At 34.9% G+C, this 16,499-nt stretch overlaps 1 protein-coding gene across 1 annotated transcript in view; it reads right to left on the bottom strand.

The window, feature by feature from the left end:
• LOC150097249 (uncharacterized) overlaps positions 1-16,499 on the bottom strand; it is a 550,351-nt gene that overhangs the window by 113,177 nt on the left and 420,675 nt on the right. The window contains exon 25 of the mRNA XM_090407628.1: positions 16,092-16,211. Coding sequence (XP_090263754.1) covers positions 16,092-16,211 — 120 coding nt within the window. The remainder of the gene's footprint in view (positions 1-16,091; positions 16,212-16,499) is intronic.

The following is a 16,499-nucleotide window of genomic DNA, read 5'->3' on the forward strand; positions in this document are numbered from 1 at the left end:
GTAACATTAAAAAGGTTGGTACGTTTGTTTGTACACCTGATGTTTTTTGCTTCTTTATTTTGATTTCAATTGATGTTTCCATGGCTTCTAGACATGGTTAGGGTCTGTTGTCTGTCCCTGATAAACTTAATGATGAAAATTTAGTCATTCTCAAAGCTAGTTTGATTCAACACATGAAGTCACACCTAGATTTCAATTCTCCAGCAAGCAATGACTGTGCTCAGGAACAGAATGCCAGGACTACCCCTAGATGCCATACCTGCACCGCAGCAATCCTCAACTAGCATCCCCCTGCTTTCACACCATTTTCTGTCATGTGTTTAAGGCTTAAGTGCTGAGAAGAACTCATGATAAAGATTTAATGGATTGAAAACAGCACAAGGAAAGAAACTAATATTTAATGCTTCCAATATTTCATCTCAGTCACAGAGACATCATCAGGAAGTATAAACTAAATCATAACACACATAAACACACAAGCAAAACAAAAAATAGTGAAACTAAGCAAACACTAAAATCCTAACTAGATGGTATGCCTAGATTGTAACTTCGTCTTTCCATTTTTTTCAGAAGTTTAACACATTCATATTTATTTAAATTTAGATGATTTTTAAGAGCAGCTGCAGATTCTAATGGAGCACAGCAGCGTTTTATTGATTTCATTGACTGCAGTTCTTGGACACCTTACATGGTGTCCAAGAGCTGCAATCAATGATTCTAAATGTATTTTTATGTTCTTCCAAGTGGATAGTGGGTGATCTTCCAGTTTGTTCATAGCAGGCCAACATGCATGAACAATGAACTATATACACACAACAGGAATTGAGAGTGGAAGGAGCTGGTCTATTGCAGCTTTACTTATTACTAAACTTAATGATATATGCAATACCTACCTCTAACAGCTACAATTGGTGGTCTGGAAAATAATGAAATTCCAATAGAATCAATAAAATAATCACCCAATCCTTGACCTTGTCTTCAGAAACATTACAGTAATGCTATTACCATTACCCTGTGACCAGCATACTTCATTAAAAACAGCCAGAATAAAAAAAAAAAAAAAAAAAATAATAATAATCTATATACACTGCCTTCAAGCTTCACTTTGAAACTATCAGTCTTTATCTATTCTCATAAGGACTAACTACTTCCTTTCTCGGTTTCCAGAGTGTAAAGCTGTGTTTCGCATTTACTTCTGCATTTTGTGAACTGATTGAAATAGTTTCTTTAAGTTCTTTTTAAACAGTGTACACAGGTTATTCTATTGGCAAAGTCAAACAAAAACAAGTAGACAGGCGGATCATTAAAAATCTCCATTATGAGCACAGTGGTCAGACGAACCTGCAGAACAAAGATTTCTTTTAATGTTTAAATGTCCAACTACCGACTGACAATATCTGCAGTAATCCATTTCATGTCATCACCAAAGGTTGTGTTTGCAAAAACTACAAGAGCGATAAAGGTAAGGCTTAAGACAAAAACAGATTATTACAATTAAGAATTATCAATACGTTAGCACAAGTATATTTAGAATCAATAAAATAATCACCCAGTCCTTGATCTTGTCTTCAGAAACATTACAGTAATGCTATTATCATCACCCTGTGACCAATGTACTTCATTAAAAGCAGCCAGAATAAAAAACAATAATAATAATCTACACACACTTCAAGCTTCACTTTGAAACTATCAGTCTTTATCCATTCTCCTAAGGACTAACTCCTTCCTTTCTTAGTTTCCAGAGTATAAAGCTGTGTTTCACATCTGCTTCTGCATTTTGTGAACTGATTGAAATAGTTTCTTTAAGTTCTTTTTAAACATAAGAGTGGTAAACATAAGTTATTCTATTGCCAGATATTTCAGTTTGAAAATAACAAACCATCACCAGTAGCTTGTCAGGATACGATTTTTTACAAGGTAGAGTATAAACAATTGATCATTCAAAATTAGAAGAGCCGGGTGATGTTACATCGCTAATCACAATATCATTTCACTGAAGAAAGGTAAGCATAAGAGTGCAGAAATAAATTACATATATAAATTTACAATGGCATACAAAAAACTTAATTTATAAAATCATATTAAAGATTATGAATTATACACACATTTAAACAAGAATGTTTTAATATTTGCCAAATATTTCAGTCTGAAAATAACAGACTATCTTCAGTGGCTACATAGGAACAGTTTTTAACAATTGATCTTTCAAAAGTAGAACGAGATGCATGATGTTACATTGCTAAGCATTAAAGAGAGGAAAAATTTCATCAGAGTGATGATTAAATTATAGGTATTAATTCACAATTTAAGAAAATAATCTTAATTTATAAATAACATTAGACTAATGTAGGAATTCAAAGTCTCAATTAAAAAAAAAATAATATTAATGTGTTATCCTGATTAAAATTTCCCATATTTTTGATAAGGATATACAGTCATTTCGATTCAAGTTAGGGCATCGAAGTAAGGCCTCAGCACTCTCTTTGAATAGGCGTTCATTATAGCGACATCTGTGTAGAAGGCGAGTCTTGGACCAGAGGATGTTGTGGCTTGTCTCTATTCCATGCTGAGCCAATCCAGACTTATTGGATTTGTTGTGCTGAATGCATGATTGATGTTCTTGAATTCTTTTTTCTATAGAGCATCCTGTTTGTCCGAAGGACAGATTGCAGTTACAAGAAACTTGCTACACACCAGGCAGAGATACATTGAGCGTTTATCTTTAGAAGAGGGGAAATAGGTGGATATTTTGTTAATAGGTATATAAGTGGCTGTTAAATCATATTTCTTCAGAATTCTTGAAATTGGTTCTGAAATGTGTAGAAGGCGAGTCTTGGACCAGAGGATGTTGTGGCTTGTCTCTATTCCATGCTGAGCCAATCCAGGACTTATTGGATTTGTTGTGCTGAATGTATGATTGATGTTCTTGAATTCTTTTTTCTATAGAGCATCCTGTTTGTCCGAAGAAGGACAGATTGCAGTTACAAGAAACTTGCTACACACCAGGCAGAGATACAGTTGAGCGTTTATCTTTAGAAGAGGGGAAATAGGTGGATATTTTGTTAATAGGTATATAAGTGGCAGTTAAATCATATTTCTTCAGAATTCTTGAAATTGGTTCTGAAATCCCGGAAATATATGGAATTGGAACTCGACGTATTGAATCTCTAGAAATTAAGGGGATAAAAAAACCTTTGTTGTTTTATAGCCAGTAAGTGAAACTCAAGATCGAGAACTACGATCTATGAGTTTCATGCCGAAAAACTATCGGCGAAACCAAGCGTAAGTGACCACTTGGTAGTACAGGTAAGGCTTACACCAAGGCAACTCGAAGCAAAGGTGGAGCCAGCTCCTTCATTATTCTTGATATTTTCTCATAAAGTAAAACACAGCTCCTAGGAGATGTAATACTGTCATTACATTATGAGGAGAGGTCACTACCCAGACCGGTTTCAACCTTTTTTGAGGTCTCATCAGTGAGTAGGTAGACCTGGAAGATATCAAAGCTAGTGAAAAGAACTTACATACCTTCACTATATGAATGCCATAAAGGTGTGCTTATATTTTATAACTAAGATGAAAAGCCAAATGGCTAGTTTGAAAAAGTTGAAACCGGTCTGGGTAGTGACCTCTCCTCATAATGTAATGACAGTATTACATCTCCTAGGAGCTGTGTTTTACTTTATGAGAAAATATCAAGAATAGTGAGGGAGCTTGCTCCACCTTTGCTTCGAGTTGCCTTGGTGTAAGCCTTACCTGTACTACCAAGTCGTCACTTATGCTTGGTTTCGCCGATAGTTTTTCAGCACGAAACTCATAGATCGTAGTTCTCGAGCTTGAGTTTCGCTTACTGGCTATAAAACAACAAGGGATTTTTACCCCCTTAATTTCTATTAAGCTTGCCAGAAAACTAGCCATTTGGCTTTTCATCTTAGTATTGAATCTCTGTTGTTCTGGATTGGATTGTAGGAATCCAATATCCAGAGTGCATCATGAAATCAAATCATTTTATAATGTCTTGTGGGAAGATGTGAACTACTTATCGCTTAGCCAAATATTTAGAGAAATTATTGAAATCACATATAGGCAAACCGTGCTATTTTTTGAAAAATTTTTCGGATTTCCTAAATAAATTAAAAAAATATCTCATTACAACCTACTGATCTTATGGTGAGCTTTGATGTAGAATCTCAATATACTAATGTACCTCTCAAAGAGACTTTACAATTACTTGCTGACATCTTCCCACAAGACATCATAAAAATATTTGATTTCGTGATGCACTCTGGATATTTCTTGTGTCAAAACAAATTCTACAACCAATTGGAAGGAACAGCCATGGGAATTCCACTTTCAGCTGCTCTAGCCAACTTTTATTTGGAACATCTAGAAGATGTCTCGTTTTCATCTATATTCCCTCAACCATCCTTTTGGGTGAGATATATAGACGACATGTTTTCAGTCTGGCCTCATAACAGAGATTCCTTACATCCTCATATTAAGTTTACCATGGAGATTGAAAAAGACAACAAGTTATCCTTTTTAGACTTCCTCCTCATCTGTTTACCTTCAGGTGTTCTAACAACAACAGCTTACAGAAAACTCACCTTCACTAGATGTTGTATTCTGAAACAATCTGCTCATCATCCTTATCAAAAAACAGGAATCATAAACAGCCACTTATATACCTATTAGCAAAATATCCACCTATTTCCCCTCTTCTAAAGATAAACGCTCAACTGTGTCTCTGCCTGGTGTGTATCAGGTTCCTTGTAACCAATCTGTCCTACTTTGGACAAACAGGATGCTCTATAGAAAAAAAAATTCAAGAACATCGATTATACATTCAGCACAACAAATCTGATAAGTCTGGATTGGCTCAGCACGGAATAGAGACAAGCCATAACATCCTCTGGTCCAAGGCTCGTCTTCTACACAGATGTCGCTATAAATTTGAACGCCTATTCAAAGAGAGTGCTGAGGCCTTACTTCAATGCCCTAACTTGAATCGAAATGACTGTATATCCTTATCAAAAATATGGGAAATTTTAATCAGGATAACACATTATTATTATTTTTTTTTTAAATTGAGACTTTTAATTCCTACATTAGTTTAATGTTATTTATAAATTAAGATTATTATATTAAATTGTGAATTAATACCTATAATTTAATCATCACTCTGATGAAATTTTTCCTCTCTTTAATGCTTAGCAATGTAACATCATGCGGCTCATTCTACTTTTGAATGATCAATTGTTAAAAATTGTTCCTATGTAGACACCAAAGATAGTCTGTTATTTTCAGACTGAAATATTTGGCAAATATTAAAACATTCTTGTGTAAACGTGTGTGTGTAATCATAATGCCACAAGTTTCTCTAAAGAGTAAAATATTAAAAATATCATTAGGCAGAGGTAGTATCTAGAAGGTCTTAATTTAAAAAAAAAAAAAAAAAATTAACGTGTTATTTGGATTAAACTTTCCCATATTTTCGACAAGGATATGCAGTCATTCTGATTCAAGTTAGAGCATCCGAGTAAGGTCTCAGCACTCTCTTTGAATAGACGTTAAAATCTATACTGACATCTATTTTTGAATGATCAATTGTTAAAAACTGTCCTATGTAGCCACTGAAGATAGTCTGTTATTTTCAGACTGAAATATTTGGCAAATATTAAAACATTCTTGTGTAAACGTGTGTATAATCATAATGTCACAAGTTTCTCTGAAGAGTACAATATTAAAGATATCATTAGACAGATGTAGTATCTAGGTCTTAATTTAAAAAAAAAAAAAAAAAATTAACGTGTTATTTGGATTAAACTTTCCCATATTTTTGACAAGGATATGCAGTCATTCTGATTCAAGTTAGTGCGTTCAAGTAAGGCCTCGGCACACTCTTTCAATAGACGTTCAAATTTATACCGACATCTGTGTAGAAAGCGAGTCTTGGACCAGAGGATGATGTGGTTTGTCTCAATTCCATGTTGCACCAATCCAGACTTACTGAATTTGTTGTAAAGAATATAAGATTGATGTTCTTGTATTCTTTTTCTACAGAGCATCTAGTTTGTCCAAAGTAAGAAAGATGGCAGCCACATGGAACTTTGTATAGTTGAGTGTTTATTTTTAGACCATCATCTAAAAATAAGGTTGCATTTCTGGTGTCTTAAAGGCACTGTTAAATTTCCCACAAAATTAAAGAATTTACTCAACTCATCCAAGGATCCACTTCCTCTGCTGGCCTACCCATATTCACTGCACCTGTAATTTGCCTATATAAGGGAAACAGGACACACAATTCCTATCAGAAGAAAGGAACATAAATGACACATTAAATATTATAACTATGGTCAAGCTGGCCTTCCTGATCATGCCTGAACACTTTACATAGAATTGACTGGAAAAGCACCTGTTGTTTACATCACACCAAAGCATGGTATGAACATAAATTTAAGGAGGCCTGTGAGATTCCTATCAACCACCCTAATCTTAACAATAATGATGGTCTAAAAATTCCAAGAATATGGAAGGCACATATTCTACCCACATATTCTAAGTTAGATAGGGCTAAATGGCCTCGCTTACTCCATATATGGGAATAAAAAGGCGTTAGCTGATTTTTAAATTTGTTTTTTTATACATATTCTACCCACTTAAACTTTCTCCTTAAAAATTAATTATAAATAAATCTTACATCTAATATAACAATTGTCATGTTAAATTAGGAGATCATTTTTAGTGTAATAAAACTATCTATATGAAAGAATGTTTCCCTGATGTTGTCTTAAATAGAATATAGCTTTAATGCAATTATTTTATTTTCTCTAGACGGTCATGCCAGTAGAACAACCATTGATCAAATCATTGTCTCTTTAGCATACTTTGTGAAATGTGTGTGTATATATATATATATATATATATATATATGACTACTACTATTAACTCGGTGGTTGGATATGTTCATTTTAATATAAACTGACTAAAAAACCGAGAATTATAACAAATTGAGATTTATTTGAAACACAACATGTTTCATCGGGATTGACTTCATCAGGCGTTAAGAATAGAAATTCTATTATATTATATATAATAAGAATATTATATATATATATATATATATATATATATATATATTATGTGAATTCATTTTTACTCGGTTGGAATATTATGAAAAAATTTTAATGACTGTTACCGAGAGAAAAAAGATGACAAGATATATTTAAAAAGATACTACTAGTTTACTAGTTTCGTTGAATAGATCAACATCCTCAGGTATCATAATCAAAGAAATATATAAAAAATTACAGAGACTTAAAATTGTAATAACAGAACAAGTATAAAAAGACAGTAGCGTGTTTGAAAAACAAATGCGAGTATGAGTTCCAAACAAACGTATACTATGCGCTATCGCGAGTGCGCCAGTACTGAACAGAAGCAACGTGTGCGTCAGAGAGAGATTAACTCAAGCTGCTGTTGATATGAGAGGAATCCAGATAAATTTCCCTGGATTCGATAATCTTTCTTTCGAGTTCATCGTGGCACACATGGATGTTAGAAGTTTCAGTCCAGTTTACAACGTCTTGGCGGCCTTCGTCTGAGTTAGCTGAAAAGAGAACGTGGCTAGAGAGAGCTAGCTCTAGTCCTGTTATAAGCGATATCTCTACGGTGTTCATCCAAATGTAGAAGGATGGATTTGGCAGTCTGCCCACAGTATGGCTTTCCACAATTACACAAAATCTTGTACACTCCTGGAAACTGAGTAGGAAGATGTTTCTGTTTATGTTTGCTAAGTAATGAACGAAGTTTTGGAAGCGTAGTGAAGCAAGTTTTGAAGTTAAATTTCTTTTGGTGAGAGAGAGAGCTGATGTAAGGCAAGGAGATGACGGCTCTTGGGGAAGAGGGATCTTCAGAAGTAGTTGAGTGCCTGGGGGAAAGAAATTTGTCAATTTTCTTTGGAGAGAAACCATTGTTAATGAAAGATTTTTAAAGAAAAAGGAGTTCATTTTCTCCCATTGTATAAAGTCAGGATACTTCAAATATGATGATAAGATCTACTTACAAAACTCAGGTCTGGCTATGGGCAGCCCACTCTCTCCGATTCTCACGGATATATTTCTCAACGATTTTGAAGAAAAAGCTATTAATTCCTTTCACTTTAAACCAAAAGTCTGGTACCGCTATATTGATGATATTTTCCTCATCTGGGAAGACGGTGTCAATAATCTCTGTTTATTTTTAGACCACCTAAACAAGTGCCATGAAAAAATCTCTTTCACCTTCGAACCGGAATCAGATGACTGCCTTCCCTTTTTAGACCTCAAACTTACCAGATGTGCTGAGAGCATTAAATTCTCAATTTTTAGAAAGCCTACTCATACTGATAGATACCTTCATGCTTCCTCCCATCACTATCCCCCACAAAAATGTGGTATTATTTCCACCTTAGCTCACCGAGCCAAATCATTACTTACAGAAGAAATAGAAATTAAAAATGAACTCCTTTTTCTTAAAAAACTTTCATTAACAATGGTTTCTCTCCAAAGAAAATTGACAAATTTCTTTTCCCCAGGCACTCAACTACTTCTGAAGATCCCTCTTCCCCAAGAGCCATCATCTCCTTGCCTTACATCAGCTCTCTCTCACCAAACTGGCCAAGATTCTCAAGAAATTTAATTTCAAAACTTGCTTCACTATGCTTCCAAAACTTCGTTCATTACTTAGCAAACATAAACAGAAACATCTTCCTACTCAGTTTCCAGGAGTGTACAAGATTTTGTGTGATTGTGGAAAGCCATACTGTGGGCAGACTGCCAAATCCATCCTTCTACATTTGGATGAACACCGTAGAGATATCGCTTATAACAGGACTAGAGCTAGCGCTCTCTCTAGCCACGTTCTCTTTTCAGCTAACGAAGGCCGCCAACACATTGTAAACTGGACTGAAATTTCTAATATCCATGTGTGCTACGATGAACTCGAAAGAAAGATTATCGAATCCAGGGAAATTTATCTGGATTCCTCTCATATCAACAGCAGCTTGAGTTAATCTCTCTCTGACGCACACGTTGCTTCTGTTCAGTACTGGCGCACTCGCGATAGCGCATAGTATACGTTTGTTTGGAACTCATACTCGCATTTGTTTTTCAAACACGCTACTGTCTTTTTATACTTGTTCTGTTATTACAATTTTAAGTCTCTGTAATTTTTTATATATTTCTTTGATTGTGATACCTGAGGATGTTGATCTATTCAACAAAACTAGTAAACTAGTAGTATCTTTTTAAATATATCTTGTCATCTTTTTATCTCTCGGTAACAGTCATTAAAATTTTTTCATATATATATATATATATATAAAATAAGTTTTTTTTAGGATTAGGAGTAAAATAAGCAAGTTTATAAAATTACTTGGTAACCCTAATATATGTGTGTGTGTGTGTGTGTGTGTGTGTACTCCAGATGATGACCTTAATATGAAGGTTGAAATGTTGGGAAATTAAAATAAAAAATAATTATTTATAATACATAGCCATAATTTGTCTAAAATGAATGCTGATCACCATGTAACACTACAGGAAAGGAAAAGAATCAGATATAGTAACTGGGATCAAGTGTAATGGGTATACTATTTATTAAAAAAAAATGCAACCATTTAAACCAGCTTGAAGGTTAAAAACACTATCTTACCTATGGAAAAGTAGCAACAGATCTCTACGACTATTAAAATTTTTATTTTAAGTAAAGGCTTAGGATTTGTAATTACATGTTATTTTACATGGAAAGGAAAAGTATACAAACAATTAGATGGGACAGCTATGGGCTCCCCCCTCCCCAGCCAACTTTTACATAGAACACTTGGAAAAGCTAGGTATCAATATAGCCATGCTCAAACCAAGGCTTTGGCTATGCTATGTTGAAGATGTGTTTGCTATTTGGCCACATGGTCCAGACACATCGGATATATTCTTAGCACATTTAAATAGCCAGCACCCAAAAATCTACTTTACAATGGAATTGGAAGCTAATGATGGTCTGCCCTTCCTGGATCCACTAATCACGTCTTCCAGATGGCTGTTCCTTATCATTCTTGGTTATAGAAAAGCCACACATACAGGGAGATATTTACACAATCTCAACAATATGGTATTTTAAAAACACTAACCCACAGAGCTAGAGCAATTTGTTCCAATGACATTGCTCTCACTGTTGAACTCGCTCACTTACACTACACCTTCTTGGCCAATGGCAATAATCCCCATAATATAGACAAAATACTAAATGCTCCCCAGAAACCCCCCCTCCCCACTGTTTACCACAGAAGACTTCAACAAAACTGTCACCATCCTATATATTAAAGCCACACTGAAAAGATATCTAGAGTGCTTAACAAACACCAACTACACTACACACCATATTTAAACCATATGTGAAATTGGCAGCTCTCATCCATTCACCCAAGGAGAGAATCTCTCCTTTATCATGTTCAGGAATCCATGAAGTACCCTGTTTATGTCATCCAGCCTACTATGGACAGAGAAGAACTGTGGTTATCTGCCTCAGTGAACATAAAAAATATATCCAACATTATAGCTATGGAAAATCAGGTCTAGCACACCATGCTTTAGATACCCCTGCACACAGGATTGATTGGAAAAAACAAAAAGTGCTACACAGACAGTTTTACAAGTCAAAGAGGTTGTTCTTGGAATCAACAGAAGTCCTGAAACAAACTCCAAATCTCAAGAAGTATGGCTGTATATAAGAGGTATTTATTAAAGTTTCTTTTAATTAATATTCCAGTATATGTAGTAAATTCCTTAAATAATTTAATAGTCAAGTATGGCTGTATAAATTTACCAAAGATTTGGGAGACAGCCATCTTAAGACCAAATTAATACCTGCTTTCTCTCTCTCTCTCTGTTTTTTTTTTTTTTTTTTTTTTTCCCAACATAAATGGCACCTAATTAGGACTTTAGTCTTTGTGTTGCACATTACAATTCTTCTTCAAACTAGTCCCAGTGTTATACCGGATTATCAGTGGTCCATCTCTTACCAACGCACTTTGTGCAAGTAGGCGAAGTGAGTTGGTAAGAGATAGGTCACTGATCAATCTAATTGCCCCTTCTGTGCTGAATCAAGCATTTCAAGAGAGCTCTTAGAGTTTCACCCCCAAATGTGAGAGAAGTATTCAATAGATGGACAGATTTGTGATTTGCACAAGGTTAGCAGCTGTTCAGAAGTGAAGTAATTAATGTCTTGAGCAAAAGATAAATTCTAGTTTTTCAGAAGCTGTGGAGGTAATGGTTTGTGATGTATTTATGCCAGAAGATTCTATATTTGGTCTACTGACCAAATCTAGCTTCTCAAGAATCACACTGGATCCTCAAACTTCTTATTTCTTGTTCTATAATGGAGGAATACCATTAAAAGTCTATATTGGAAGCCAATCCACATGGAATAATATCTCCATTTCTAATGAAGTTCTATTTCCACCTGACAGCACAAATCTTTTCAAACATGGTCTTCAGTCAATTTTATCTACCTGAAAAGGAACCTTTTATTTCCAGAAATATGGTTTAGCAATGAGCTTCCTACTATCATCTGCTACTGTCAGTTTATACGTAGAAAAATTTAAAGTAGGTTCTGTCACAAGCTACTTTAAAAAACACACATATGGTGATGATACGTGGATGATATTTTTATTTTTTGGAACACTTTTAAAATACCTAGAGGATTTTGTTTCCTTAACAAAAAACAATGATCACTCTGGAAACCGAAAAGGATAACAAAGTTCAGTTTTTAAATGTTCTCATTTAAAAATGCAGATGATGGTGGAATACTGTTAGAAGTCTACCTAGTCCAGCCATAAATACTGTTACAATTTGAATAGCATATAAACCTTTAATCTATCAGTAAATCATTTACAGCTTTCAGCACATATAGCAGCACTCAATGTTCAAAATGTCCCCCATTTGCATTCATACATGGCCAAAGTCTGTGATGCCACATATTGATGGAAACAAGCATAACATCCAATGGAAATGCTGCTACTGTTAGCTCCAAATCCACATTCAAGTGGGCAATGCTGGGGTGTTGTTTCTTGCAGGCTGCTCTCTCAAACTCTGACTACAATTTGAAGTTTCAGATTCAGATCAGGACTTCCAGAAGCAATCAGATGGTGATATGTGGTCAAGCACATTCGCCTCTAGCCACTGTTTGTGTGGTCCTTGCCTTGTTTGCAGAGGCAGGTCCACTGCCTATTGTGAAACATGGTGTTGTTCAGGGGCCATATAACATGGTATCTTGATACACTTTAGCAGAGATATTGACCCCTTTCTTGCAGAAATGCAACTTATATACCCCCCCTCCAGATACATCCCGCCCCACGCACACGAAACTATCACTGACAAGGGATTGACCTCTACAAATCCTGTGTGCTATGGCATGTACTCTGCGACCATCCAGGGCACACAGCACATGCCATATATACTGATCGTTTTGGTGGTTAAATGACTCTTTCATGGTGAAAATCTTCTCTGTGAAGAGGATATCTCTGTGAGAAATGACTTTGATTTTATCACCCTCTGTCACATAAGTTGTGGTGTTAGGAAGTGTTGTAGAATGATGACAGGCTCTTACACCCAGGTCATCAGTTGACACATGAGACAGTGTTCTCTGTGAAACATTCATCTCTCATGACATCGCTTTCTGCATTCCCACAGATTACGGTGGAGGCATGTCTTTGCAGCCCTCAAAAGCTTTCATGTCCTAATGCAGCATGGTCAACCTGTTCTTTTGTAGTCAAATACATCTTCTGTATTGTAATAACAGTTAATAGTCCAATACACAAACATCCAACTGATCTGAGTGTTTCTAGTGTATTGAAAATAACAGGTGACTGCATTCCAACTTTGTGAAGTGCTTTACGGCTACACAGTTCTCATAATCTGCCCACTGCATATTAACCAATATAACTAAACAACTCACTCTTTATTGATAAACACATGAATGTTAGCTGCACCACCACAGAACCACCAAGCTTGCTCAATTCTGTGGGGACGGTTGAAGAAGTTGTAACAGTATTTATGGCAAGACTGTGTATATAGGAAGCCAATTCATATGAGATGATATCTCTCCATGCCAACATCTTGCATCCACAATAGCAGTTAGGAATTATCATATATATATATATATATATATAAAATTAAAATTTAACTGACTAGAACCCGAGAAATTCAACATAAAGACTGACTATACTACTCTGCCAAAACTTCGTCTTTTCTGAGTCGACCAAAATCAAAACACAACCAATTGCATTTTCCTGGTGGTTATAAGTGCGACTGCGGTCGACCTTATTTTGGCCAGACAGATAAAGTTGTTTCACTTCGTCTTGAGGAGCATAGACATGACATCTCCTACAGTAGAACACAGGCGAGCGCCCTTTCCAGTCATGTTCTTTTCTCCACAAACTCTAACCTCGAAGAACGGCCACACCAAGTTGATTGGGACCACACAACCAATTTATATATATAAGGATGAATTTGAAAGACGAATTATCGAATCAAAAGAAATAGTTCTGGACCCTTCAAACTTGAACAACAATCTAAGCTACAATTTGCCTGATTCCCATAGCGCAGTAATCCAATACTGGTGCTTTAAAATTAGTTGTCACACACATTCAACTCATGCTAACAGTAGCACGCAGTCACCTATTCAAATATGACTGTTACTATTATGCTTCTTTTTATTAAGCTGGAAATCCAAGTTTTTTATCTTGTTATTTATATAAGTCTTATGTTATTTCTTTCTCACCTGAAGAAGTCGGAACACCGATGAAACTAGTCGTGATTTATTAAAGGTTTTTGTTATACTTTCTGGGGTTCTAGTCAGTTAAATTTTAATTTTATAAATGTATACATCACGTCGATTTATTACTATGGATGAGACCTGAATTCACCATTACACACCAGAATTCAAACAGCAGTCAAAACAGTGGACAGAAGCTGGTTGTTCAGTGCCAAAGAAGACAAAGTCAGTTCCATCAGCAGGAAAGTTCATGCCATCGGTGTTTTGGGATGCTAAAGGCATTTTTGGTTATTAATTATCTTGAAAAGAGTAAAACAATAACCGGGGAATATTATTCTGATCTTTTAACCATACTAGATGAAAAAATTAGTGAGAAAAGACCTGGTTTGCAGAAGCAAAAAATCATCTTTTATCATGACAATGCACCTGCTCACAAAGATGTTTTGGCAATGGAAAACTTAAGGGATCTGTGCCATATATGAATTGTTGGAACATCCACCCTAATTCCCCAGATTTGGCTCCCTCTGACTTCTATCTCTTCGAATCAAGAGGTGATTACAGCTGTAGAGGGGTATTTTGCAGATCTTACTGAGAACCACTACAGGGATGGGATAATGGCACTGGATTAAATGTATTAGTCTTAAGGGAGATTGTGTTGAAAAATAAAAATAATTTTGAAATTATAAATTCATTTTTTCATTGTTAGGCTGAAAACTTTCCAGACTACCATCGTATATGTGTGTGTGTGTGTATATATATGTATGAATGTACATTCTATAAATATGATCTCGATGCCACTTTCAAACCAAACCTTTTATTTGGTTAGCTACCTTCATCCATTCTCCTCAAGATCAACTCCATCCTGTTGCACATCGTGGAATGCATAAAGCTCCTAGTGCTGCAGTTTAACCTACTTTGGACATAATAGTAGATCAGTTAACAAATGCCTTGAAGGACACAAAATTGCATTTGTGATCCATCTGTATGGCAATTTGGATTGGTAGACTATCTCTGACTACTCCTTCACATGGGAGATAGAGGAAAACATCAATACTACACAGAAGTTGTTATAGGTCTAAGAGACTATTTTTAGAATCAGCATCAGCTATGAAGCATGCTCCTAACCTTAACAAATATGGCTACATTAATTTGCCAAAGACCTGGGAGACTTTCATTTTGAGACCTGATAGTCTGGCTTCTCCAAATTAATTTTATGGTTATCTGGTCCACAGAGGGAGCCATGTAAGACATTAGTTATGTGTGCTTGCCATAGTTATAATTGAGCTCTGAAGATAGTGGGCAGAAAACCAAGTTTATTTAGTTTGAAGTTTATTAGAAACTTTAATAATTGTATTTTTTCTCTTTTGTTGCTGTTTACACAGTAAAGCACTATTATAAATAATCAATGACACCAAATCCTTTCATATGCATCCTATCATTAAATGGTAAGTGGGTTTCTAAGAAGCCAAGTTACTTGGTCATGACAAACCATCGAGCCTAATATGAAAGAAATACAGTAGAATCTCTCTTGACCAGCAACAACAACAACAACAACAGGACTTCGCCAATTCCGGATACGAGATTTTGCTGGATTATTGAATATATATTTCGAGAACTTACCTGTTCATGTTTTGTGATGCCATCTGTAGAAACTGCAGCATGTGAAGTTCATTGGTTGTGTTTTTTGATCTGCTGGCCATAATTAAATAAATAACATCAAAAATCATGCAGATTTTTTAAAATTTAAAACACTTACACATAATTTTATTTCACAAAATCAAATTTAAACAGCATTTAAAAATTACAACATGTATTATCACATGAAAGTTGTTCTGAATTTCTGACATAACATAACTTTGAATGTCTGCCTGCTTACAAGATTGTTGCCAGAGATTTAAAAATTCACTGTGTATACAATGAAGTTTCAAAACATCATGTGCTGACAAATCTCAACCTACAACAGTGTTGCCAAAATTCAAACCAATTGCATATTTTTCTTATCTCATAGGCTTAAATTTTGGGCTTAAATTTAGACCTTCGAAAGTGCCGTTGTTTTGGTATTGCCATTAATTGGGTGCCGGTTATGAGACATTTGACTGTACTTATGTTTGTAACAGATATACAAACAACCACCACAGTAATGTAATTATTGTTACTTATTGTCCTTGTGGTTTGGTTTCAACAATCCTATGAATCATCACTGCACTAATGTCAGTGTTCATGTTTTTGCTGCAAAAAAATTTCTCTCATACAAAGAAAAGAATAAGATGATTATTAACCTGTCTACTTGGTCCCTGAGAACAGTTAAAAGATCTTGAGCTTCTCTTTCAAGCTTCTTATAGATTCCTTCATTACAAAGAACAGCCGAAAATGGTTGAAAACAATGGTGTACAAATTCACTGAAACAAATATATAAATTTGTATAAATTCACTGAAACAAATATATAAATTTGTATAAATTCACTGAAACAAATATATAAATCTGTATAAATTCACTTAAACAAATATATAAATCTGTATAAATTCACTTAAACAAATACATAAATCAATTAACACACTTTTGATATTAACATTAGTGGTGGAAAGTAATGAAAAGTAATATTATGAAAGTAATGAAAAAAAAAAAAAAAAGGAAAATTATTATTTTTTTCTCTTTCCATTTGAGTGCATTAGACAGTTTACACATC

The sequence above is a fragment of the Typopeltis vanoorti genome, chromosome 17 (assembly GCF_054136105.1).
Source record: "Typopeltis vanoorti isolate ZY-2024b chromosome 17, IOZ_Tvanoo_1.0, whole genome shotgun sequence".
NCBI classification, from domain to species: Eukaryota; Metazoa; Arthropoda; class Arachnida; order Uropygi; family Thelyphonidae; genus Typopeltis; species Typopeltis vanoorti.